The 26821-nt window shown below is 43.0% G+C and overlaps 1 protein-coding gene across 1 annotated transcript in view; it reads right to left on the minus strand.

Moving 5' to 3' along the window:
• KAT7 (lysine acetyltransferase 7) overlaps positions 1 to 26821 on the minus strand; it is a 156757-nt gene that overhangs the window by 93737 nt on the left and 36199 nt on the right. The window contains exons 2-8 of the mRNA XM_070944367.1: positions 20173 to 20320; positions 11286 to 11462; positions 10581 to 10820; positions 10399 to 10481; positions 9992 to 10081; positions 9175 to 9273; positions 7417 to 7527 (exon numbers count right to left, since the gene is read on the minus strand). Of these exons, the coding sequence (XP_070800468.1) occupies positions 7417 to 7527; positions 9175 to 9273; positions 9992 to 10081; positions 10399 to 10481; positions 10581 to 10820; positions 11286 to 11462; positions 20173 to 20320 (948 nt within the window). The remainder of the gene's footprint in view (positions 1 to 7416; positions 7528 to 9174; positions 9274 to 9991; positions 10082 to 10398; positions 10482 to 10580; positions 10821 to 11285; positions 11463 to 20172; positions 20321 to 26821) is intronic.

The following is a 26821-nucleotide window of genomic DNA, read 5'->3' on the forward strand; positions in this document are numbered from 1 at the left end:
CTTTCTAGTATAATAGTAGTTAACTTGAACAACTGTACAGATCTGACTGCAATTAGCCATTAGAGAATCTGGAAAGCCAAAACCCTGCCCAATGCCTAAACAAAGAAGAGAGGTGAGGGTTATGCAGATGATGGTCTATTTCTGATTAACAGAGGTATGAAGCTACCCTGCATATCTCTCAATACAAAGCCTTTGTTTCCAACTGGATTGTGGTCAGTCCTTCCATCAGGCTGAAAAATACCACATTTAGTACAGATGTTCTGTAATTGGAGACAATTCTCTTCTCTCAAGAATACTGTACACTGGGGATGCTTTTACTGGAACCAGGGCACTTTTTTTTATTAAAAGACCATATTTCTTTGGCCCTTGAGGATTATATAGGTGTAGCAGTAGAGGAGAAAAAAAAACAGAAAACAGGATAAAAACCAGAAAACCTTTTTAAACAATCCTCAAGAAAAAAAACATGCCACACCTGAAAATAAGCCAAACCTGATGGGTCTTATTTCAGCTCACAGTTGTCTTTCCCAAGCTGGTTTTTCATCTATGCAAGAAAGATGAATCAAGCTATATTTTAGACAGCTAGAGGGGAATTTTAAAAAACACTTTACAATCTTTGACCAACAAGGAGCACAATTTTGAGCTGAATAAGCATCACAGCATAAGCACTTTTGTACTATTTTTTTTCAGATCAGTGAATTTGATCCATAAACTGGATATAGAGCAAACCATAAAATGCCTTCACTGAAGAGTAAAACATAATCAACTACAGAGATGACTGGCCAGAAGACTTGTTCTATTTTGCTAAGGTAACTGTCCCAACCTCTTTTTTTTTTTATTGCAAAAGTTTTACAATTACATTTTCACCCCATTTTCCCCCAACCCACCCCATACTCCCAACCTAACCCTCCCAAACCCCCCCTAACCCTCCCCCCTGACTTCCACAGAATATAATCCCATCAAAATCCCCTTTTTTTTAATAAAACCTGAACCCCTCAAACCCCCATATCATTTTTCATCTTCACAAAGTTCAAATATTTCTATTCTATTCTATTTTTATATAATACTTTCAATGAAAAGCTATCTGATACTTCCTAGTTTGATATTTATTCTGCACATAATCTATCCATTTTTTCCATTCCCATTCATAAGTCTCTTGTGAGCGATCTTTTAGATATGCTGAGATCTTCGCCATCTCTGCAAAGCCAGCCATCTTCAACGTCCATTCTTCAATAGTGGGCAAAGTTTCATTTTTCCAGTATTTACCTATCAATAATCTCGCTGCTGTTATCATATACAATATCAACTTAGTTTCATCCAATGTAAAACCCTTTACTATACCCAATAAAAACAATTGTGGAGAAAATTGAACTTTTTTCTTCAAAACATTCTGCATAACCCACCATATTTTTATCCAAAAAGGCTTAACTTTCTTACAGGTCCACCAAACATGATAATATGTAGCATCTAAACAGTCACATCTCCAACATTTTGGCTGAACATTAGGGTACATACACGACAATTTCTTGGGATCTAAATGCCATCTATAAAACATTTTATAAAAGTTTTCCCTCAAGTTCTGCGATTGTGTAAATTTAACATTTTGAACCCATATTTTTTCCCATGTTTCCAGCATCACTGGTTCTGCAAAATTTTGTGCCCATTTAATCATACAATCTTTAACCAATTCAGTTTCTGAATCCCTTTCTAACAAGACATTGTAAAGCCTTTTAATATGCATTGGACCTTTCTCTTTTATATGTCTAACCAATTCTTCCTCATGCAACATAATACCAGTTTTTTGGTCCTCTTTCCATCTCAGTTGAAGTTGATTATACTGTAACCAAGTTAAGTTAATCCCTTCGTCCAACAGAGTCTCTAATGTCTTCAACTGCCATCTGCCCGCATCTGTAAAAAGAACCTCTTTGTATAAAACCCCCCCGAGTGACATTATATTTGTATTCCAAATAATATGACCAAGATCCAGCCATAGCGGTATTTTATAATCCCATTTGAGTCGGTGCTTCTTCCAAACTCTCATCAAGGAATCTCTAAGTATATGGCTTTTAAATACTTTATCCACTTTATCTTCATAAAATAAGTAAGTATGCCATCCAAATTCAAGGTCAAAACTTTCTATATTCAGTATTCCAGTCTTTTTTCTTCCAAACCAATCGCTTGCTTGAGTCAAGGCTGCTGCTTCATAATATAACTGTAGGTTTGGAAGTTTAAGACCTCCCCTTTCTGGAACATCTTGCATGATTTTCAGTTTCACTCTCGGTTTTTTCTCGTTCCAGACAAACTTATTCAGTCCTCTTTGCCATTCTTTCAATTGTTTATCACTTTTAAGCACCGGAATCATTTGAAACAAAAAAAGAAATCTTGGCAAAATGTTCATCTTAACTGCTGCTATTCTTCCAAGTAAAGACAGCTGCAATTTTTTCCAGGTCTCCATATCTTTCTGAACATCACACCACAAAACCTCATAATTATTTTGAAACAATTTCATATTCAATTCTGCAACCTGAACTCCTAGATATTTAACCTTTGGTACAATCTCAAAACCTGCCCTCCTTTCAAGTTCGTATTTTCGATCTTGTGTCATGTTTTTAACTATCATCTTAGTTTTTTTCTGATTCACTCTAAATCCTGATACTATACCATAGTCTTTTATAATGTCTTTCATCTGGATTATTGATTCCATCGGCTGTGTTAGGGTAACAACCAGATCATCTGCAAATGCCCTTATTCTGTAATTTTCTTGCCTAATCACTATTCCTTTCAAGGTACTCGAATCCCGTATTGCATTCAACAAGACTTCTAGTGTTAAAATAAATAACAATGGGGATAACGGGCAACCTTGTCTTGTTCCTTTCTCAATATTAAAATCTGTTGTCAGACTTCCATTAATAATAATCTGTGCCTTTTGTTCTTGATAAATTGCTGAAACCGCCTGTATAAATTGATCCCCAAAGTCCATCTTTTTTAAAGTCTTTAATAGAAAATTCCAATCCACTCTATCAAAGGCCTTCTCCGCATCCAAAAAAACCAGCACTGCAGGGATCTGTTTATTCTTCTCAAGATATTCCAATAAGTCTATAACTTGCCTTACATTGTCCTTCATATATCTGCCTTCTATAAATCCCGCTTGATCATCATAAATCACCTCTTGAATTACTGGCATCAATCTGTTGGCTAATACTTTTGTGTAAATTTTATAATCATTATTCAGAAGAGATATTGGTCTATAATTCTCAGGTTTTTTAGGACCTAGTTGCTCTTTTGGTATCAAAGAAATATAAGCTGTTTTCCATGATGGGGGTATTTTACCCCCTTGTTGTATATTACAAAACAAGTCTCTGAGTTGTTCCACCATTTCTGCTTGCAACGTTTTATAATACACTGCAGTCAAGCCATCAGTTCCGGGAGCTTTAGCTGTTTTCAATTGTTTAATTGCTACAATTATCTCCTCAATCGTTATAGGGTGATTCATTCTTTCCTTCTGTTGTTTAGTAATTTTTGTAACTCTTTTATTTTCTAAATATTTTTCTATAAGTCCATTCTGTATGTCATCTTTAGCATATAGTTTGGTGTAATAATCCACAAAAGCTTCTTTAATTAATTTTTGTTGAAAAATTTCTTTCCCTCCAATATCGATACTATCAATAGTCCGCATGCTCTGCTTCTTCCTTAATGTATAGGCCAACCATCTGCCCGGTTTATTGGCATTACAAAATGTGTTATGCTTTGCATATTGTAAATTTGTTGCAGCTTGTTCCGCCATAAACATTTGGAATTGATCTTTCAAAAGTTTTATAGCACCACTTAATCTTTCGTCTGTTGGATTTTTAATAAGTAACTGTTCTTTTTTCTTTATTTCTACTTCCAGTTCAAGTCTTTTCTTTTGTCGATTCTGTTTGTGTTTAGAGTTCATATGAATGAGTACCCCTCGCATGTATGCTTTACTCGCATCCCACACAATTTCCATTGGGGTACCCTTATTCAAATTTATTTCAAAAAATTCTTTAATCTGTTTTTTAAGTTCTGTTATATTTTTTTCATATCTAAACAAATTTTCATTTAATCTCCATGATCTTCTCTCAGTCTTTCCAGTCTCAATTTCTATCCATACTGGACTATGATCAGATAGAGTTCTTGGAAAAATCTTAGCTCTTTTTGTTTTAACAAGTAAATCATTTGATAATAAAATAAAATCAATCCTAGAAAAAGATCTGTGTCTATCAGAAAAAAAAGTATAGTCCAAGTCTTTCGAGTTATGTATTCTCCACACATCTTTTAATTCCAGATCTTCTTTCATATCAAAAAAGGTATGTGGTAGTCTGATCCTTGACTTCGCCAAACTCTTTTTATCTAATTTGGAATCAATTACTCCATTCCAATCTCCCATAATCAAAATAGATCTGTAATCCCATTGCAATATTTTGGTATGCAAAATTTTATAAAAATGATCCTGTTGTTGGTTAGGAGCATAAATTCCAATCACAAGAATTTGGCCATATACAGTATGCAGCTCAATTGCTATAAACCTGCCACCTTCATCTGCTTCTATAATTTTAGCTGACAATCTTTTATTTATGTAAATAACCACACCATTCTTTTTTTCCAAATTTGAAGCTATAAAATGTGTTCCTAATTTTGAGTTTATCAAATACTTTTGATCTTGTGCTCTGATATGAGTTTCTTGTAAGCAGACTATATCGTTATTAAATTGTCTCAAATATGTAAATATCTTCTTCCTTTTCTGTGGTGAATTCAATCCATTCACATTCCAAGATAAAAACTTGACCATCATGTGTACCTTTTTTGAAGCGACGAGCAGAATTGCCGGATATCTTCCGAGATCTTCGGCTTTGCTCCCCCCATGGCTTCACTTTCTTGTGTAGTACTCTTGACTCCTTTTTTGTATTGTTGTGCCTTAGCTTCGTCCTGTAATTGTTTTTCTTTGAGTTGTTTAGAAACTGCTCGGGTTATACGCTGGTCTTTGGCTTCAGCCATACGAGCTAGGTCCAAGGCCACATCTCTTGTAGTCAAAATTGGAGAAGATTCTAACAAGGGCTCCTCCAAAAAACCTCCTGTAGCACCCTGCACTTCCACTGGCTCTGATTCAACCTGCTTGGGCTCTTGCTGAGGTTGCTTCTCCTTATCACTCTCCTTTATCTCCAACACAGTAGATGTGCGTGGGGATGGTGATCTCTCTTTAAAGACAGTATAATAGAAATGTTCCGCTTTTTCAACAGTATTCAGTCGATATCTTTCTCCATTGTACTTCAGAATTATACCAGTTGGAGCATCCCACCGAAATGGAATCTGTAATTTTTTTAATTCATTTACTAAAAAACCAAAATCTTTTCTATCTTTCAACATCTTTGGCGGTAGTTCCTTATAAATTCCAATTTGAGTTCCCTCCACTTGCACAGAAGAAAGAAAAGATTTTTGCAAGATATCATTTCTCATTCTTCTATCTGTGAAGTATATCACCACATCTCTAGGCAGTTGTCTTTGTCTGGCCACCCACGAGTTCACTCTGTAAATTTTGTCTATTTTGTAAAAAATCTCTTCAGAATTAATTTTTAGCAGCACAGCCAAAGCATCAGCACAAACCTGTCTCAAATCTTGTCAGTCATTCTCCTTAATACCTCTAATTCTTATAGCGAATTCCATAGACCGGAATTGCATCATCGTAATTTCGTTTTCAACTCTCTGCATTTTATTATCCACATCAGAAATTTTAAAATCAGTATCCTTTATTTTGACATTCACTTCTGATTTAAATTCTTCCAATTTAGAGTCCACTTTAATAATAAATTCTGACAAGCCAGACACCGCATTCGATAACATATCAGTCACCTTGCCAAAATCCTCTTGCACCAACTTTTTCATTTCAGTAATTTCCTGCTTAATTTCCTGTTGTGATTTTTGAAATTTATCATCCAAAGCCTGAGTAATAAATTCTTTTAAGCTTTCAAAATCAAGGTCTTTTTTCTGAGTCTGCTGATCAGGAGGAAACTGCTGATCGGACTTATGTGTGGGGGATCCCCCCCCGTTGCCTTGTCTTCCTGTTTCTTTGAAGCCATTCTGCCACTTAAGTTAGGTTTTCTGAAAAAGGAGATTCTTCTTCCTTTTCCAGCACCACAAAGTCCTCTAAAAAAATCCCCCAGGTTTAGTCAAATTGAAAATGAAATTAAACTGAAGAGAGCTCTGGCTTATTTAAAAAGGATTTTTTTTTCTCCCTCTTCTCCTGTTTCTGCTTGTTACAAGCAGCGCAACTTTGTAACTTGTTGGAATAGCTTTACAAGACCACTCTCACTCTCAGCTCGTTAACGCTGGAGCCGGGCGCCATTTTCAAGCCGTTTTCGCTCTCTCTGATTTTTACTTAGATCGAAAAGTCCCCCCAAAAAATAATACTTGCAGTTTCTTGGTTTAAAGGTTCAGGTTGTTTTATCCGCTGATTATTAAAATTGATTTCAATCAATTTAAATGTTTGCTGCAGCCGGCTTGCTCTGCGGAAGCAGAGTCGTCCCACGCCGTCTGGAGTCTCCGCAAGTTGAAAGGGAGCCGCGCCTGTTTCCTCCCCAGTAGCAAACTTCTGGGGGCTCACAGGGGCTCGACCTGCGCCTTGCTTACTCTCTCCTTCAAATCCTGCAGATTCTGGAGTTTTCAAGCCGCTTCTCAAAGTTGAAGCGGCTCTACAAACGGCAGGGCTAGCGGTCCTTAAAAGGGGACCGTCTTTCACCAGAGGCAGACAAACCGGAAGTCTTAACTGTCCCAACCTCTTATTTTACCCAATTTATCGCTTTGTCTCCTACTGAGTATGCTTCAAGTCATTATATCTATGTTGAAGCATACTCAGTATATGCTTTCAGTTAATATGTCTGTGTATTAATCTAAAAAAAAAGTCTGACGGGCAAAAATGTTATTTAGGTAGGCCAACCATTTATCACAGCCATCAGGCCAGAAAAGGTCACCAGCATATGAGGTGATTCATTGATAGACTCATCTGTTCTTTATGGTTTTTCTATTGCATTTCTAATTTAAAATTAGCCATAATCCTATAAATTATAACTAGATTATATTTTTTTAAATAGCCAGAGATAAATACCGAGAGTAATATTTAATTACATTGAATGTAATAAAATGTAAACACATGCTAGGGTCCTGTTCCTGTCTACTTTTGGAGTGTGTATCCTCAATTTAATAGGAAAAGACCAAACTTTAACCTTAAAAAAGTTGAGCTCTGCTATGAAGTGTACAATCAACCTTTCAGCTTTGCTTCCTTCTATCAGCTTGCTTTCGTTTTATCAATTTACAGGAATCTGCATACATTACAGGGAAGTAAGTATAAGTGGCTTATTACTTCATAGCTGCAACATGAAATGAAATTAGCTCAGTCCTACTTACTAGATCTTCAGAAGCTCTTGCTTGGGCTCGTCGGAATAGTTCTAGGTCATATTCACTGGTCATATTCTCTAGAAGGGGCTCTCTAGTGTTGCCGTAAGTTTTTCTCTGTTCCTGAAACAACAACAGAAGAAATATCTCATAAACACAGAGAAAAAATTTCCACTGGCCTTGGGGAATCAGCTCCTGGTAGCCACCATCCTATTTCTTTAGAGGGTAAGTGTGGATGGATAATCAGCCATAAGAAAGATGAGCAACACTGCTCTGAGAAAAAGAAAGGTTGGGCTGGCTGGGGTAAAGGAGGGGAGGGAAGAGAAACTACAGACAGGATCTATGGACAGAGAGGTATGCTGAAAATGAGGAAGCAAGGAAGCAGGAAAGGAATGAAGATAAGTTGTTATTAATACTGCATCTTTAAAAAAAAAGGTAAAAAACCAGCATAGACTACATAATGAGCCATGGTGGCGCAGTGGTTAGAGTGCAATACTGCAGGCTACTTCTGCTGACTGCCTGCAATTTGGCAGTTCAAATCTCACTAGGCTCAAGGTTGACTCAGCCTTCCATCCTTCTGAGGTGGGTAAAATGAAGACCCAAATTGTTGGGGGCAATATGCTGACTCAGTAAACCGCTTAGAGAGGGCTGTAAAGCACTGTAAAGTGGTATATAAGTCTAAGTGCTATTGCTATATGCCCATTCAGTTCTATGCAGCCCCCCAAACCCCCAAGACTCTATTGTGAAGATTGCTTGATAAACCACTGTTTCTCAGTAGTACAGTCTTTCCATTTTTAAAATAAGCCATAAATAGTACATGAAAGACACTGAAGAATTAACCTGTTTTCTATAAACTTTCTTGCCATAAAAAACTGGACTAAAAATTCAGCCCCACTCCTTTCAATAGTGACACTATATTTCCTGTTACTTTCAGAGAACTGAAAGGCTTTTACGAAAAATGTTCATGCTGAAAAATGTAAATTAATTAAAATGTATTTAAAAGAACATTCAGGTGACTGGATAGAGGAAAAAATGTATGGGGAATGTTGACATGGTTCGTTGAGAGAAGACTACAACTACAGTCCCACTTGCTCCTTTTCATCACAGAAAGGTTTTCTGATGTCTCAGAATATCTTAACAGACTTAAGTTAATGGAAACTAGCATTTGCTTAAACATGGTAAAAACTTCTAAATGGTATGAGCAGTTTAAGGATAGAACTATGAACTTAGAAAAAACATTTTTCTCTTTGGCTGAAGAACTTTTAAGCATCAGGCTTAAAGACTCAACAGTCCATTTAATAAATGCTCTTTTTCTCATGCCTCAAATGGAGGGCAGGACTAGACAACTTCTAAAACCATCTCCACTTCTGTGATCTCAGATGAGATACAGGTCAGGGAGGACAGTATCCTATGGGAAAAAAAGGCTATAACAACAAGGGTGAAATTCACATATGGATTTTAAACAATAGAGTTAACACTTCAGCTCAATGTTTAAATTCTAATTTTAGCTCCAGATCGCTATTATCCATTTCAGCCACCATTCTCCATCTCAAAGCTTGTTGCATACAGAACTGTTCTTTGTGAATCCATGGCATAAAAGTATTGATCCAGGTGCATTAAGTTTTAGCTCCAATTTCTCTAATCTACCACAGATTGTGTTTAAGGACAGTGATGACACATCTGGAGGGACCAGACTGAGAAAGATGTATTAATGTTTGACTCATTCTCCCATGCTCAGCTCTCTAAGGAAAAGAAATGAGGTTTCTGTACCATGTATTTTTCCTTCTGCTCCTTGGTTAAGCCTCCATTCCTCTTCTTTCTCACCTCTGCAACTTTCTCTTTGTATCTCAATTGTCTTTCAGTTGGTGCCTTGCAGGGAATAAGAAACAAAATGTTTGCTTAGGAGAGGAACACACACAGACAAACCTAGGGACTATTTTAAAACTGCCTGACACCAGTTACATGGCTCTGTTACATTTTTGGAGGTATCTGTGAAATTTAGATGCATAACCATGCCCTCCAAGTTGCAGCATTGCTGGAACATTGAAGTTCACACAACATGATAAAACAGGACCGTTAACTATTGCACCATATTTTATGAAGTTCAGCATCTTGTTTCACCAATGTTCCATGGGTTCTTCAATACTTTATGGCACCTGTTTTATACATTTTCCCCCAGTTTATCAGAAGAGCAGCTCTTTATAATGCTGCACTACAGCATGAAATTATGAGCTGGAAATATTATTCATATGTCCATGGCTGTCATAGTGCCATGTGGCAACCCTTAAGTAATAAACACACATGGAAATATCTCCCTTCCCTCTTTCTGAGCAAAAAAATACACAAAAAGATGTGTGCAATAGTCACAAAAGAACAAAATATATTTAACAAATAAATAATTGAATAAAAAGATGTATGCATTTCAAATAAGAGGCCATATATTCAGACAAAATCTTATCCATCACAAAATTATTTTAATGTTTGAAAACAGTTTGATGTACAATGACCACTATGAAAGACATTTGCCAGCTGGGGTTCTAAAGCCAGCAAATACTTGAACAATACATATAAAATTAAAAGAAACTACCTGGTGTCTGGTAGCATGTCTACTGTTGTCATCCTCTCGTTGAGAAAGCATCCGCTCCTCCACTTGTTTGTCTCGGCTTTGCGCTCTCACCTTGAAATCCAGAGAAATATTATATAAATCCCCTTCCCACATCATGCAGTTTAAAGGAACAATATGAAGAACCTGCAGCAATGTGGGTCTTGAACCTAGAAACTGCTGGAAATGACAGCATTTTCCTGGGGCCACCAAGCCTCAAGTTATGGTTAAAACAACCCATGTCTTGGTACAATGTATAAAAGGTACTGTCTTTCAGAAGTTGTAATTTGCAAAGATGTGTTGAAACATTTGAACTCTTGCTCCATTCTCCATACAATTACCACTCCCCATTTGCTTTCTTTCATTACACACATCCTGGGAGAATAAATTACCTTGCATTCATCAGCTGAAAGATTATGATACAGGGGGCACCCAGATATAGAGAAGTGTCGCTCATGTTTTCCTGTCAGATGTCCTGTGGAAAGCCAAAGAAATGTAGTTTATGGCTTGCCAAAAAGAACATATGGGAAGTTTTGGCAACAGAAAATCCTAATTAAAACTCATTCCACTGTACCTAACGAGTTGCAGCCAGGGGTGGGACATTTCATGTTGAAATTATAGCTTTCATGGAAACGCCGTCGTTTGGGGCGATGGGAAAGATCACTCCCTGAATCTTTCATGGACAGATCCTTGGCAATACTTTCATCATGTGACATGTTGGGACTAGAAATATCAATATCAGACTCTGATGAAGGAGCATTGCCAGTTGGAGTGCGTGGTGGAGACTCATCACGGTCACCTGCATTTTTTGTGTCTGTTGAGAAGGGAGAAAATTAGGATATTGTGCAAGTTGCTAAGTTAGAAAATATACAAAGAATAAATACTTCCAGAGTCATTTCTGTATGTCAGCATTACACAAAAAATGGAACACAATGCCAGAGATATATTGTTTCCTTCCTAGCCAGTCACCGAGGATGCTCTGGAGATGAACAAGAAAATCAATCAGCCAAAGTTCAGTTGTAATCACGGGTGACTTAAAATAGACACCACACTGTTGTTCTTTATCTCCATCTCTCTCACACATATTATGGGATCAAGCAATGCCTAGGTAGGATGTCGAATGCAGTCTTAGCAAAGATATTGCTTTTTAAACTAGTATATTACGACTAAAACATTCTACAAAGGAAGCTGAGCAAATACTACTGTATGAATGAATTCTCCATCTCCCCATATGGTAAGTTATTAGGAGTGTCCTCCCCAACCATTCAAATGTACAAACCTCTATCAGAAAAATCAACCACTTGCTCTGTTTCTGAGCCTGATGAATGAGTCTGTCGCAGTGGATATTTCTTTGGAGTTACAGGTGTGGGCTGCTGCTGACTGCGGGTTACTCTCCGAGTAGAATAAAGAGGCTCTTCTGCTCCAAATGATGGTGGACTGCAAACTGGGCTGGAATCTATGAAGGATTGGGAGGGATTTTAAGGGGGAAACCTAGCATCTCATTTTAGGAAACATCATTGCAGAGCCCACATTAAGTGTTGCCGTATTATTTGTGGTTCTTACTGTAGTAGATTAACATGGCTATTCTTTTAGAAACTATTAAAAGGGGCGTTGGTTCTTACCTGACATGCACCTTCTCATTGAGTAGAGACAGCAGCCAGGAATGGGTTGTGCTCCGTTCAGACAAAGGACTGAGCCTGTGCAAAGTTGTTAAGTCCCGCCCTTGTTGCCAGGGACTCCCAGCTTACGGCGAAGACGAAGATAAGAGATTCGATGTGTTGGAACCAGGTAAGGAAAGAAGGAAGACAAGAAAAAAAGGGACCAGACCACCAAGGGAGGGGCTGGCTGCTGTCTCCACTCAACAAGAAGGTGCGTGTCAGGTAAGAACCAACGCCCCTTCTCCGTATTGGTGGAGACAGCAGCCAGGAATGGGACATACCAAAGCTTACAGTCCCAATTACAGGTGGGCCCTAGTCTGGTCCTGGGTCTCCCCACTAGTATGAACATTTTGCAACACCCTGCGACCAAATGCAGCCTCAGCCGAGGTGAACTGATCTATCTTGTAATGTTTAATGAAGAGTGAAGGAGAAGTCCAGGTGGCCGCTCTGCATATTTCCAGCAAGGATGCCTGAGTAGCCCATGCTGCTGATGTAGGTGCGCTGCAGGTCGAGTGCACTGTTATATGAGAAGGCCGCTGCAGAGAATGCAAATTGTAAGCCTTGGCAATCGTCAGGTGAAGTCACCTGCCAATGGTGGATGGAGTTACTCGAGAACCCAATGAAATTGGTGTAAAGGAAACAAATAAGGGTTCTGTACGGCGGAGGTCTTTATTCCTCTTTAGGTAAATACGAAGGGCCCAGCAGACATCCCGGGAATGCCAGCGCCTCTCCAATGGGTGAACTGGCCGAGGACAAAAGTTGGGAAGAATCAATTCCTGAATCCAATGAAAGGTAGTGTTAATTTTGGGAATGAACAATGGGTTGAGTCGAAGAACCACGCGGTCGGCATGGAACACACAAAGGTCACTACGTACAGAGAGGGCGGCAATCTCTGAAATTCTCCTGGCAGAAGTGATTGCCACTAAGAATGCGACCTTGCAGGACAACAAACGAAGACTGGTCGTCCGCAACGGTTCATATGGAGGTCCGGTAAGAGAATTCAGGACGATAGAGAGAACTCAGGTGGGATACCTATGCATGACCGGAGGGCATAAATTAGTAGCCCCTTTGAAGAACCATCTAATTGCGGGATGCCGAGATAAAGAGGAAAACGGTCCAAAGGTTAGAACAGACGATAACGCCACCACCTGCCGCCGAATGGTGTTGAGCAAGAGGCCGCGGTCAAGACCATCCTGCAGAAAGGTCAAGATTTGGGCAATTGATGCCTGTAGAGGAGAAATTGATGCCCGGTCACACCACGAGCAAAAAGACTGCCAAGTGGCCGAATAGATCTGTTCCGCGGCCGGCCTTCGGGCAGCCTGGATAGTATGAATAACTCTGGAAGGAAAGTGGGCTCTTCTCAGAGAGCGCCGCTCAAGCGCCAGGTGGTCAGCTGGAGCCACTGAAGTTCCGGATGAACCACTGACCCCTGGCTGAGGAAAGCGACGGTCTGGGGAATTCTCCAGTGCGGTGCTATGGACAGGGCCTTGAGGTCTGCCAACCAAGCCCGTCGGGGCCAATGTGGTGCAACAAGAATGACATCCGCCTTCTCGTGCAAGATCTTCTGCACCACCCTCGGGATGAGAGGCAGCGGGGGAAAGGCATAGAGGAGGCCTCAAGGCCATGGACTCCAGAGTGCGTCCATGCCCTCCGCCCTCAAGGTTGGAAATCGGGCATAAAAGCATGGCAGTTGAGCATTTTGTTGTGTGGCAAATAAATCCACTTCTGGAAGACTGAACCGGTCCAAAATCCGTTGGAAGATGGACGGGTGCAGGTGCCACTCCGCATGATTGATCATTTGACGGCTTAGCCAATCGGCTTGTATGTTGGCTACCCCTGATATGTGTTCCGCCTTTAGCGAGCACAGGTGGTGTTCCGCCCACAGACCCAATCTCCTGGCTTCCAACATTAAACTGGATGATCTGGTGCCTCCCTGGTGATTTATGTGCGCCTTCGTGGTCACATTGTCGGTGAGGACCAACACGTGGTGATTCGTAACCAGACGTTGGAAATGTCAAAGGGCAAGAAAAACGGCTCGCAGCTCCAACCAGTTGATACTGTGCTGTTGTTCGCGGCTTGACCAACAGCCCTGGGCGACCTGTGACTGGAGGTGCGCCCCCCAACTGAGCAGGCTGACGTCCGTGGTCAGTACTAGCCGAGTTGGTTCGTGAAACAGTTGGCCTTTGGAAAGAGCCAGAGATCGCCACCAGGTGAGGAAACGTCTGACTTCGGGCGGAACCTGGACCTTCGTTGGGGAAGAGCCCTTTCCCGCCTTCTGAAAGGGCAATAAAAACCACTGAAGATCTCGTAAGTGGACTCACACCCATGGGGTAATCTGAAACCATCTTGCCTAGGAGCGTAGATAGCAGCACCAAGGAAATCTTGGAACTGCTTTGTACTTCCCTGACTAGCTCTCTGATGCTGGCCTGCCGCTCCAAGGACAAATAAACCATCCCTTCTACTGAATTAATAATTGCCCCAAGATGATTAATGCTAGTAGTAGGGTCTAAATGACTCTTTTCCAAATTAGGTGAAAACCCGTGCTCCTGGAGACAGGAAATGGTTATCTGGAGATCCTCAAGAGATCGATGCCTCGATGAGGACTGGATCAAAATGTCATCCAGGTAACATTGTACACGAACAGGGATGGTTTGCAGATGAGCCGCCAGAGCGGCTAGTACCTTAGTAAAGGTATGTGGAGCAGAGGAAAGGCCAAAGGGCCCGGTATTGATAGTGCTTACCGGCGTAACAAAATCTGAGAAATCTACGATGGGATAAATAGAATATGTAAATAAGCCTCAGTGAGGTCTATAGAGGTAAAGAAGTCGCCCTTCCTGATGCCAGCTAGAATAGACTGTAAGGACTGCATTTTAAAACGCCGATACACAATGTATCTGTTCAGTCTTTTAAGGTCCAAAATAGGTCCCCCCCCCCGAGGACTTAGGCACCAGAAATAGAAGAGAATAAAACCCACGCCCTGCTTGATCTGCAGGGACGTGCTGGATCGCTCTGATATCCAAAAGATGTTGAATTGCCAAGTCCATAAGTATCCGCCGATTACTGTCCTTAGAAACAGGAGAACAGATTAAAAATTCCGGAGGGGAGGAAACGAATTCAAGGGATAGACCAGATCTAACCATACCCCGGACCCAATTGTCGGAAGTAAGATGATCCCATCGGTTGGCAAAGAGGGCCAATCTGCTCCTGATGGGAACATCCAACTCGTAATTAGCACTGGCGCCGGAACGAACGACTCTCTCCCCCTCGAAAGGGCCATTGTCCTGAGAAAGATTTACCTCGGGCCAGCCTGTCAGACTGACCCCGCTGTCTAGTTCCAAAGGTGGACATTCCCCGGGAATGGGCAGCACCCCAATCAGGTGATCTAAACTGCAGTCTGCGGTAGGGAATAGACTAATGGAACTCTGACTTGCGTTGTGCACTTGGCAAAATCTTCCTCTTATCTTTAGTCTCCACCGTAGTGGGTCTAGAGGTGGTCCAAATAAGTTACCTCCCGCAAAGGGAGCCGAGGCGAGGCGCCACTTGTGGTGGGCATCCGCTGGCCAATGTCGGAGCCAGAGCATTCTGTGTGTTGCCACCGCCGCCGCCATTGACTTGGAGGCGAAACGCACCGAATTCAATGTCGCATCTGCAGCGAATTGGACAGCTGCTATAATTTTGTTTAGATCTTGTTGCAGTCGAGTGTCCTCAGACAGCAACTTGTCGCGAAGTTGTTGAAGCCAAACCAGAGTAGCCCGGTTGAAGAAGGAGGCCGTGGAAGCTGAGCGAATAGCCCACGTAGCTGCTTGGTGCACCCGTTGCAAGGATTGATCAGAGTGTCTCTCCTCTGGACGTAGACCTTCTTCCGGTTCACCGGGAATGGAGGAATTAGGCAATAAAGCAGCGACTGGGGAATCAACTTTAGGAACCTGGAGAATTGATGCCAATTCCGGAGCCACATTAAAATAGCGATGGTCCAATGAAGAAGGAAGAGAAGCCGATCCTGGAACCACCCACTGCTTTTGCACTACGTTGATGAACATGGGAGGAGCTGGAACCACGTCTATAGCCCTAGAAGGTTCCGAGGACAACGGGTCCAAAGGTCCCTTAGAAGTAGAAGGTACCTCCCTGTCCGGGGAAGACCGCAATCCTGCGGCATTAGTAGCCTTGAATAACAACAATTTGAAAACTGCCGGAGGGAACAGACCAGTAAACGCCGGCTGTTCGGGCTCCAGACCTTCATCATCAGAAAGATCGTGCTCGTGACGATGGACCTCTTCCTCGAACAGTGATTGGCAGCCACCCGTAGAAGGACCCGTAGATCCCGGATCCCGAGTAGAGTGAAACTCTTCCATGCTTGGATCGTAAAATGACCCAGAATGCTCAGACACAGCCAGAGATACACCTTCGGTCTGATGTAGAAAGGTGGCTGCAAGGCTCTGCTGAATAACTCTGGTCAGGATATCCTGAAAATTTTCAGGCAAAGGCTCCCTGACCTGTCACAGCCGACCTATCAGCAGTTTGTGAGACTGGTTGAGCAGGAACAACATGTGACCCACGAGGGCCCCACAAATCTGCAGTTGGAATAGCCACGGGGCAATCCTGATCTGAAGTATTCCCAGGAGACCTGGGACGAGGAACGGCTGAGACCGCCTCACTGGTTAAGGGGTGGCGACTTGTTTCAGTAGCTTTACTACAAATTTTCTGCAATGCCTGATCCCTGCGTTGTTCATCTCTCAGGGCTGCCTGACTGTGCCCTCTGTCAGATTTCTTGTGAGTGTGGGAAGCAGAAGTGCCTTTCCCTGGCACTGGCTTCTCAGCTGGCCCAGCCAATGGTTCCACATCAGAATGGGCATCTGCCCGCTTAGATTTAGATTTGGCCTTGGGCATCTTGGATCCCAGAAGGAATCTCTAAAATTCAAAGATAATCAAACTCAGAATCACAAGAACTCATAGGGTGAAAAAAAGGCTGATATATTAAGTTGCTCTGTTGGAAAAATGCTGGCCGCACAGACTTGTAAGGTTAGCAAAAAACAGAGCTCAAAGCTCTTGATTCAGGTCAGCAGAACGTTCTGCAATAAAACCAATAATGGAGCGCAAGACTCCTGCACAGCTATGCCTGAACTGGAAGTCTCAGACACAGACCACGATTCACACAAGCTCACAATGTGGCCTCAGAATAACAGGGCAGATCTGCCTAGGAGACCAATATGCTGAATTTCAGAGCAACAAGTCAAGCCACCATGTAGGGCAGTGAAAACACCCCCAAACAGCCTTCAATTGCTTCCAAGGAGCGCTAAGCTCCTGCTCTAGAACGAGGCCCACAGGCGCTCACAATCCATGTGCTCACAATGCCGGCCGTTAAAAAGGGACCTCCAAAATGGCCACCCTCCATTTACACCGCAGCTTAGAAATGCCCTTTAAAATGGAGCGCGAAGCTCCTGCAGCCTAAATCAAGCCCCTGAGCCAGGCAATAGATTAAAGGAAGCCGAAGCCCCCGAGTCCTGCTGAATCAATCTCAGCGATTCAAGCCCTTGGCGTGTACTGGCCACCAACCTTGGAGCACAAAGCTCCTGCAAACTTGCACACCAATTTCTTTTGGAGCACGAAACTCCTGTATGCGTGCTGTGCTGTTTTGAAGCGCAAGGCTCCTCCAGCGATCCATGGAGGCTTAAAGTGGAGCGTGAAGCTCCTGTACTAATTATAGACCAATTTGGAGTGCGAAGCTCCTGTAGCCTCCTCCCTCAGTGTCTTCCTTTCTGGGGACCAACTCAAGCCCCGAGGAGAAATTCAAATGCAAATGAATTGCTCTAAGCGTCAGGACAAAGCCCACTGCTAAGAAATTAACTCTTCCCCCCCCCCCCAATCTATCCCAGGGAAGGAAGGAAAAGACTACTCACAAATCCTAAAAGGAAATATAATTATTCAAAGAAGAAAAGTGAGGCAACAGCCAGAAATAGGGAGAAAGTTCCGACACAACCATCCAGTCTGAGGACTGAGCCGAAAGCTGGGAGTCCCTGGCAACAAGGGCGGGACTTAACAACTTTGCACAGGCTCAGTCCTTCATCTGAACGGAGCACAACCCATTCCTGGCTCCTGGCTCCACCAATACGGAGAATGGGCAAGTTTTACACAGTTTTCATCTGATTATAACCTACTTCCTTGCATTATTGCATATGTAAATTAAGTTTAAAAGACAATGTAAATCAGTTTATAATATAAATCTTCAGTTCATCATGGTATTGGAATAGAGCAGGGGTGTCAAACTCAAGGCCCGGGGGCCAGATTTGGCCCGTGGGGTGCTTAGATCTGGCCCACTGGGCCACCCTGGAAACAGCAAAGGACCAGCCTACAGTGCCTCTACCAGCGAAAACGGAGCTCAGGAGGGCTGTGTGTGGCCCTCCCAAGCTCCGTTTTTGCTGGCAGAGGGTTGCAGGAGGACGTTGCAGCCGAAACGGAGCTTGGGAGCCCGTTTTCACTGGCAGAACGCTCGGGCCACCACAAGTGCCCCTGACACGAGTGATGTTGAGCTGGTCACACCCACCCTGGCCACGCCCACCCCGGCCCCCCAAGGTCAAACACAACCCCGATGCGGCCCTCAATGAAATTGAGTTTGACACCCCTGGAATAGAGGATCCTGGAATACAGAATATATATGGAAACTGTTCTTTATTGTACTATCTTAATTTGTCTAAATGCTTGTCAAAAGGTATATGTTCCAAAATGCATATAGGTTCATCACTTTGATAACCTGAATTTTCCTGTCCTGAAATGTTGACAACCAACAGTATGTTTAAATAACGATCAAAACTTGTGCAAAGGTGTTACGATTCAGTGGATATTCTGTTATAAACTGCCTTTTTGTATTTATCTAAGGAACAGAGTTTGAACCAATTCACATATAAATTGCCACAAGGATGTGTGGGAGTAAAGCTGTTTACTTTGCAGGGGGTTGCCTGCCACCCCACGGAGGGAGAGGTCTTGCTCCCTGGAGGCTCCCCTGAAGTGATAGACCTGTTTTGTTATGCCCTGCTGGCAGATGCCAAGAAATCATCAAGCCACCTGGAGCAGCTGAATAATGGGTAGGGTGGTCAGGTGAGCTGCGGCACAGCAAGGGGAGCAGACAAAAAACCTGGCAACCTGACCTGTGGAATTTCGGATCCTGCAGAGCCTGACTGGCAAGCCTACAGCTGTGACATTGGCAAGCACCAAGATGCCGGTAAATATCTAAGCCATCTGAAACAGCTGGGTGGCTGCAGCCAAGACAACAATCAGCTGGGATGCAACAGAACAGGCGGTGGCAGAGCAGGAGAAAAACGGAGCAGTTCAAGGCCCAAAACCAACCTGGGGGACCTCCATGGAACCCTGCTGATGAACCAGCCAGCGAGAGACCAGGGGGAACTTCAGTCGCCAGCAGCAGTCAAGTAGTGGCAACAGCTAGCTGAGTGCCATGGACCAGGGAAGTGGCTGGGCAGCTCAAGACTTAAGACTAGCCCATGAACTAACTGAGCTATTGGCTCACCAAAGAAGCAACTGGCACCAATAAAGGATAATATTTGTAGCTCAGGTTTGAAATGAGGGGTCCTTGGTGCTCTTTGAGCTTGGCTGTTTTCTTCCAGATGTTTCATTACCCAAACTAGGGAACATCATCAGTGCCAGTAAGGAGTGGGGTTTGCTCTGTTTATATTCTAGTGGTTTGCACTGTCAGTGTTCGTCAAGGTGGTCTTAGAGGTTCTTTGGTTGGGCTGCTTACTGATGGATTGTTTGGCAGTTCCTTGATTGGGTATTGTTTACTTTTTGACTGTTGGTCTGATCTTGGAGTTATAATCTAGGCTCATCTGGGTGCTGATTGATGGGGAGGTGTTTTGGTCTTTTTGTTCCCTTTTTGGCTTGTTGATTGTCTCTTTTGCATAGTATGTAGATATTGTTTATGCCTGTGTCTATTGATAGCTAATTTGTCAGCATGCCAAGTTTCTAGAAATTCCTTAGCATTTTTGGACTTGGCTTGGTCTAGAATGGTCACACTTTCCCAGTTGAAACTATGGTAAAGTCTGTCCATATGTTGTGAAATTAAAGAGTTTTCATCATGTCTTCTGACTGCTAGTTGGTGTTCATGGATGTGTTTTGCTAGTCTTCTGCCTGTTGGTCATATGTAGTGGCTGTTGCAGTCATTACACTGCTTTTTCTTCTGGGGTTGCTGGGTCTTTTGGTTTGCTTAGGATGTTTTGAAGGGCTTTAGTAGGCATCAAAATGCCAAGATATACATCAAGAACATCTCAGGAACCACCAACAGACTACTACAATCACATGGAATCAGCATAGCACACAAGACAACTGAAGCCCTTCAAAACATCACTCCATGAAGGGTGGGTGGAGATTCATTGGCATATGATACAGCTCCTCTCATTTGGACAAAGCTTAGGAGAAAACATCTAATCATTGCAGGCATCCTTTCCCCAAAAGCAGAATTTTAAGATCCAAAATGAAGAATTCTGAAACATCTAGATATACCTTGTGAACTCTGGCTGAGCCTAGCAGAAGATCTTGTCACACGGGAAGACCGGCGTGATGCACCATCACTTTCTGAACTGTCTGTATGTTCTGGGTCTGTAGAGAAATCTGAGTCTTCTGTTCCATCTGAACTGCTTCCTGCATTTCTCTGAAAGGCCAACAACACATAAGGCAAATTCTTTAATGCAGATCTGCTCAACTTTTTTGGGGTGTGTGTGTGATTTTGAGTCAGCTTTTGACTCCTGGTGACTGGGGTCGTGGTGGCTCACGTGGTAAGATGCTGGGCCTGTGCACCGCTGAGGTCAGCAGCTCAGCGGTTCAATTCCCCTGAGCAAATAAACCACGGAAGGGACAAGAAAGGAGCCTCCCCCGATTGCCTACCGGCATTCAGGTGCCCCGCGGTTAAAGATAACACCGCCCAAAAAAATTCCTTCCACAGCCAGCCACCTCGGTGATCCCTGGCTAACACGTGCCATATGCTAAATAAATCCTGGTGACTGCCTGGACCAGTCCCTGCAGTATTCTTGGCAAGGTTTTTTGGAAGTGGTTTGCCATTGGCTCCTTCCTAGGGTTGAGAGAGAGAAACTGGCTCAAGGTCATCCAGCTGGCTTTGTGCCTAAAGTGCGACTAGAACTCCCAGTCTCTCTGTTTGGAGCTTGGTGCCTTAAACACTACACCAAACCAGGTCTTGTCTCAAAAATTAGGATACACTATATTTAATACATGTTATAAATTTAAAATAATGCTCATGTGTCTAACAGACATTTAGTTCTGGCTAAAGCCTAGGTGAATTTCAGAGTTCTCTATCATCTTTGTATCCAACCTTTGTATGCCGTTTCATTTAATTTTGAGAGATTGCAACAATATACCATAAAGAAACCCCTAAGTCAATATGCCATGGATATTATATATTTTTTCTTTTAATGACCCTGTAATCCCTTGCATCGGGGTGGAGTCGTGGCGACTGAATGGAGCTGAGCATTTACTGGCAGGATGCCTTTCCTGACGCCTATGCGGAGTTCATACCAGATATTTTCTCTTTGCACCCAGAGAAACATCTGCCGCTACCTAGGATTGCATTTGCAGCTTCCTGATTGTGAGGCGAGAGCTCCACCTCTAGGTCACCACGCCACTCTGCCATGGATATTATATATGAAACCTAGTTCCCTCTAATTTAGACTGACAGATCACATGAACCATCTTATTAAGGGAAATACCAATGTTCTTTTTTAAAAAAGATTCTAGTATATATCTAAAACTCTCTACTAAACATGAATAATTCTTCACAGAGCTGGCAAAGCTAGTGACATTTTTACAAAGGTTTAAGCCAAAATAAATTTGCTAGCCTTTAAATTAAAGTATCATGATGCTCATTCTTGCAGGGATGACTGCCAGAAAAACTCCTATCCGATTTGCATGCTGTTCAGTAGAACTAGAAATTTCTTACAAAAACCTGGTTTTATAGCTCATTAAAAAGTTTGGCATGTTAAAAATGCAGTTCCATTCTAAACAGATTTAACTTACAGGCAAACCCAATTGACTTCCAGCAGACATGCAAATAAAATTAGAATGACCCAAAAACCAACCTATTGCCCATTCAATCTTGTTGTTGTTGTTCAGTTGCTAAGTCATGTCTGACTCTTCACAACCCCATGGTCCATAACTGTCTTCCAGTCTCCCGGAGTTTGCCCAACTTCATGTTCATTGTGTTGATGACACTATCTAACCATCTCATCCTCTGCCATCCCCTTCTCTTTTTGCCTTCAATCTTTCCCAACATCAGGGTCTTTTCCAATGAGTCCTCTTCTCATTAGGTGGCCAAAGTATTTGAGCTTCAGCTTCAGTATCTGTCATTCCAAAGAACCATCAAGGTTGATTTCCTTTAGGACTGACTGACTTGATCTCCTTGCAGTCCAAGGGACTCTCAAGAGTCTTCTCCAATACCACAATTCGAAAGCATCAATTCTTCGGAGCTCAGCCTTCCTTATGGTCCAACTCTCACAGCCATACATTACTACAGGAAAAACCATAGCTTTGATTATACGGACCTTTGTTGGCAAGGTGATGTTTCTGCTTTTTAATATGCTGTCTAGGTTTGCCATAGCTTTCCTCCCAAGGAGCAAGCATCTTTTAATTTCATGGCTGCAGTCACCATCTGCAGTGAACTTGGAGCCCAAGAAAATAAAATCTGTCACTGCTTCCACTTCTTCACCTTCTATTTTCCAGGAAGTGATGGGACTGGATGCCATGATCTGAGTTTTTTTAATGTTGAGTTTCAAGCCAACTTTTGCACTCTCCTCTTTCACCCTCATTAAGAGGCTCTTTAGTTCCTCTTCCTTTTTCCTCGATGGCTGGCATCAGCTTCTCCAAATGGGCTTCAAACCAATCTGCTGTCTTTCTGGCCTCCTTACCATATATGGACAAAGCAGTGTTATAAACAGCATTCTTGAAATATTCCCATCGTTCAGTTGCATTTGCTTCAGCCGGGTCTGGGAAAGTTTCCTTGAGTACTTGTGCAAATTCCTCCACTTTGCCCTGATTGCGGGTCTTGTTGATGTCAATTTGTGGTCTTCCTTCCTTCTTCAAGTGATGCAATCTCTTGAAAAAAGGAGGAAAAAAGGAGAGCTCTAACTGCATATAAAGCCTGTTCCAGTGAGTGCAACCTACAAGTTCTGTGAGCTGCTCGTAGCAAAGTCCAACAGATCGCTAGGAGATGTGTTAACAATTATTGGCTGCAGCTTTGCTCGCAGATCCATATAGCAGCTGACACAGGCAACATTAAGGGGATGTATGATGGCATCAAGCAGGCCTTAGGTCCAACACAGAAGAAATCTGCTCTTCTGAAGTCAGCTACAGGTGAGGTTATCCAGGACCAAACACAGCAGATGGCACACTGGGTGCAACATTACTCTGAGTTATACTCTAGAGAAAACGTGGTAACTGAAGAAGCATTAAATAACATTGAGTGCCTGTCTGTCCTGAAGGAGCTTGATAGTGAACCAACTTTAGAAGAACTAAACGTGGCCCTGGATTCCCTTGCCGCTGGCAAGGCACCCGGGAAAGATAACATCCCTGCCGAAGTTCTGCAGTGTTGTAAAGAGAACATCTCCACTGAATTGCATGAAATCTTCTGTCTTTGTTGGAGGGAAGGTGGAGTACCACAGGACATGAAGGATGCAAATATTGTCACACTGTATAAGAACAAAGGCGACAGGGGTGACTGTAACAACTACTGCGGCATCTCTCTTCTTAGTGTTGTAGGGAAGCTGCTTGCCCGTGTTGTACGGAAGAGGCTCCAGGTGCTTGCAGAGAGAGTCTATCCAGAATCACTGTGTGGATTTCGAGCGAACAAGTCCACTACTGACATGGTATTTTCCCTTAGACAGCTGCAGGAGAAATGCAGGGAACAAAGACAACCACTTTTCGTAGCCTTCATAGATCTTATGAAGGCTTTTGACTTGGTTAGTAGGGACGGCCTTTATAAAATTCTCTCCAAGATTGGATGTCCACCTCAGCTCCTTAACATCATTAGGTCCTTTCACGAGGAAATGAAAGGCACTGTAGTTTTTGATGGCTTATCATCAGATTCCTTTGACATTCGAAGTGGAGTGAAGCAGGGCTGCGTCCTCACGCCAACTTTATTTGGGATCTTTTTTGCTGTCATGCTGAAACATGCCTTTGGAACTGCAACAGATGGTATCTAGCTCTGGACTAGATCAGATGGAAAACTCTTTAATCTCTCTAGATTGAGAGCAAAGTCTAAAGTCCAGCTGAAATGCTTATGAGATTTCCTCTTTGCTGACAATGCTGCTGTTACTGCTCACACTGCCGAAGACCTTCAACAACTTATGGACTGTTTTAGCAAGCTTTGCCAAGACTTTGGGCTAACAATCAGCCTGAAAAAGACACATGTCATGGGTCAGGACGTGGATTTATCTCCCTGTATTACAATCTCTGCACAAGAACTGGAGGTCGTCCATGACTTTGTGTACCTCGGTTCAACTATATCCGATACTCTCTCTTTAGATACTGAGCTGAATAAACGTATTGGTAAAGCGGCCACCACGTTCTCCAGACTTACAAAAAGAGTATGGCTCAATAAGAAGCTGACGGGACATACAAAGATCCAGGTCTATAAAGCCTGTGTCCTGAGCACACTCTTGTACTGCAGTGAGTCTTGGACCCTTTACGCACGGCAGGAGAGAAAGTTGAACACCTTTCATATGCACTGTCTCTGACGCATCCTTGGCATTACCTGGCATGACAAAGTTCCAAATAGCGCAGTCTTGGAACGTGCTGGAATTTCTAGCATGTATACACTATTGAAACAGTGACGTCTACGCTGGCTTGGGCATGTCGTGAGAATGGCTGATGGTCGGATTCCGAAAGATCTCCTGTATGGAGAACTAGTGCAAGGAAAGCGCCTTAGAGGGAGACCACAGCTGCGATATAAGGATATCTGCAAGAAGGATCTAAAGGCCTTGGGAATGGACATTAACGACTGGGAAACCTTGACCTCTGATCATTCAGCTTGGAGGCTAAAGATGCAACATGGCCTCCAATTCAAAGAGACACTTGTTCGGCAGGCTGAGGTGAGCCAGGCTAAGATTCGATATTGGGATAAAATTCAAATATTAGAAATCCAAATCTTTGGTCAAGACAGAAGTGCCTCTTCCGTGCCAAGGTGCTGAGATGACAAATGGTATTTGACGTAGGTACAGAATTGTAAAAGGGCAAACTGACCCTAAACAGATACATTCTGTTGTTTAATGTTTATTGCATCCCAAATGTCATGCATATCCCTGGATAAGGGGTGCTGCTTCCTTATTGCCCTTGAGGCGTCTTCTAGCCTCTTATCTCCTTTTGTTATGTCTTGAGCTCCGGAGCTGAAAACCTGAGCCTGTGGGAACAGGGCTGTTATGTCTTTCCTAGAGATAGATTAAAGGGTAGCTTCTACGTGTGAAATGCATCACTCTCTGTAATAATTTTGCCTTTAAACTGTATAAATACATGGCCAGAAGAAGCCATCGGCGTTCAGACCCTTTTCTTGTCTTTGGACTGTTTGAACCGTGCACAATAAACTTTTTCCTGCATTGGAGAGCTTGCCCAGTCCGTTATTTTGTCTACAACAGCTGGCGACTCCGCCAGGACTAGGTGCAAGGCGATATTTCGCTGAGGACCGTTTTGACCCCTCGGGACCATCGGGAGATCGCTCCTGAACATTCTCCAGGCGCCACGGAGATACGTCTCCGGGAGACAGAAGCGATAGCCCTGTGGGACGGACGGTGCTCTGATCGAGTCCAAGAACCCTGCGGTGCAGGAAAGGTGGTCTGAACAAATTCCTGGCCAGGAATCTACGGAGTGGGAGCGTTTTAAGTGAGTATATTGTAAAAGAATTGTACCTGCTTCATTTGAAAGCAGACGGAGGGAATTGATCACTCCCTCGGACTCGGGGTGTCTACCCTAATGAAGTCCATGTCAGGTTGTGTGGGTGGTTAAGCCGTCGCATTTCTCATTAGTAGCCGTGAGTTTCTGGGGCTATGAGTCGACGGCAGTGTGGTAGAAGGGATGGGGTTCAGAGCGTGCCAAATACTCCGTTGGCATGCATGTTAAAAGGTTTTGACAAGTATTTTAGCAACCCTTCCTATCCGAAAGGATCAAAGGATCAATTAAAATTCTTATGAAAACATGTGTGGCCACAAAGGGAGATGGGCTGACCCCCTCCCCCTCAGGGATGGTTAAGGGAAGAAACAGTGGATAAGTTGTGGGGAGTGATTGTAGTGAATCAGGATAAATATCCTGATCAATTTCAATATATTGATCAATGGGTGAGAGCCCTGTTGAAAAAGCTGAGGATTTATTGCAATGTAGGGCTGAAACAGTTGGGTTATGTGTATCTGAGCAGGCAGGAAAAGTAAGGGGGCTGCTGGAGGGAGCGGAGGAGGAAATCAGAGGCGTATGAGTGATCCTGGCGTGAAGTCAAAAGTCAAGGGGAATCATTCGCCTAGAGGTAGCAGTCAGAGTGAGGGAGAGGAGGATGATGATGATGATGATGATGATTTGGAGGCTGTGGGGGCTGTAGGTGGAGAAGAAAGAGCAGGAGGCACGGATGAATAAAGTGGCTGGTTTGTTGGCAGGGGCACTGCGAAGTGGGATGCAAGGGGGTTTTTTCTCCCCCCCCCCCTTCCTTTGGAGGGGAGAAAGAGGAAAAGAGATGCTTTTAAAACTTTTTTTCTCCTTTCTGGTGTTTGTCTGGTTTTTTTAACAAAATAGGCTGTACACCGCCCTGAGTCCTTCGGGAGAAGGGTGGTATAGAAATAAAATTATTTGGGAAAAGGAATTACTTGGGAAAAGGAATGCCCAAGACAGATGGTGAGAAGTAGAGGGACGAGAAGAGCGGATTTTGGGTCAGGGATGCGTGGGCAGCTCTCTGGGAGAAGGGGAGAGCGAGGACAGAGGAGAGGTTTGAGCAGAAGGTTGGACAGACAAGTTCAGGTTGGGGTTTTGGTAGAGGATTTGGAGAGGGCGCAGGGCAGCAGAAAGTATTGGATTGGCAGACATGACTTGGTCAGATTGAGGGGGACCAGGCTTGGAAGAACCCCCGCCTGAGCCATTAGTTACAATGAAAATAGGGGATCAGAGGACTTCC

The sequence above is a fragment of the Pituophis catenifer genome, unplaced genomic scaffold, assembly GCF_029215685.1.
Source record: "Pituophis catenifer annectens isolate HBS135680 unplaced genomic scaffold, rPitCat1.0.hap2 SCAF_5, whole genome shotgun sequence".
Taxonomy (NCBI): domain Eukaryota; kingdom Metazoa; phylum Chordata; class Lepidosauria; order Squamata; family Colubridae; genus Pituophis; species Pituophis catenifer.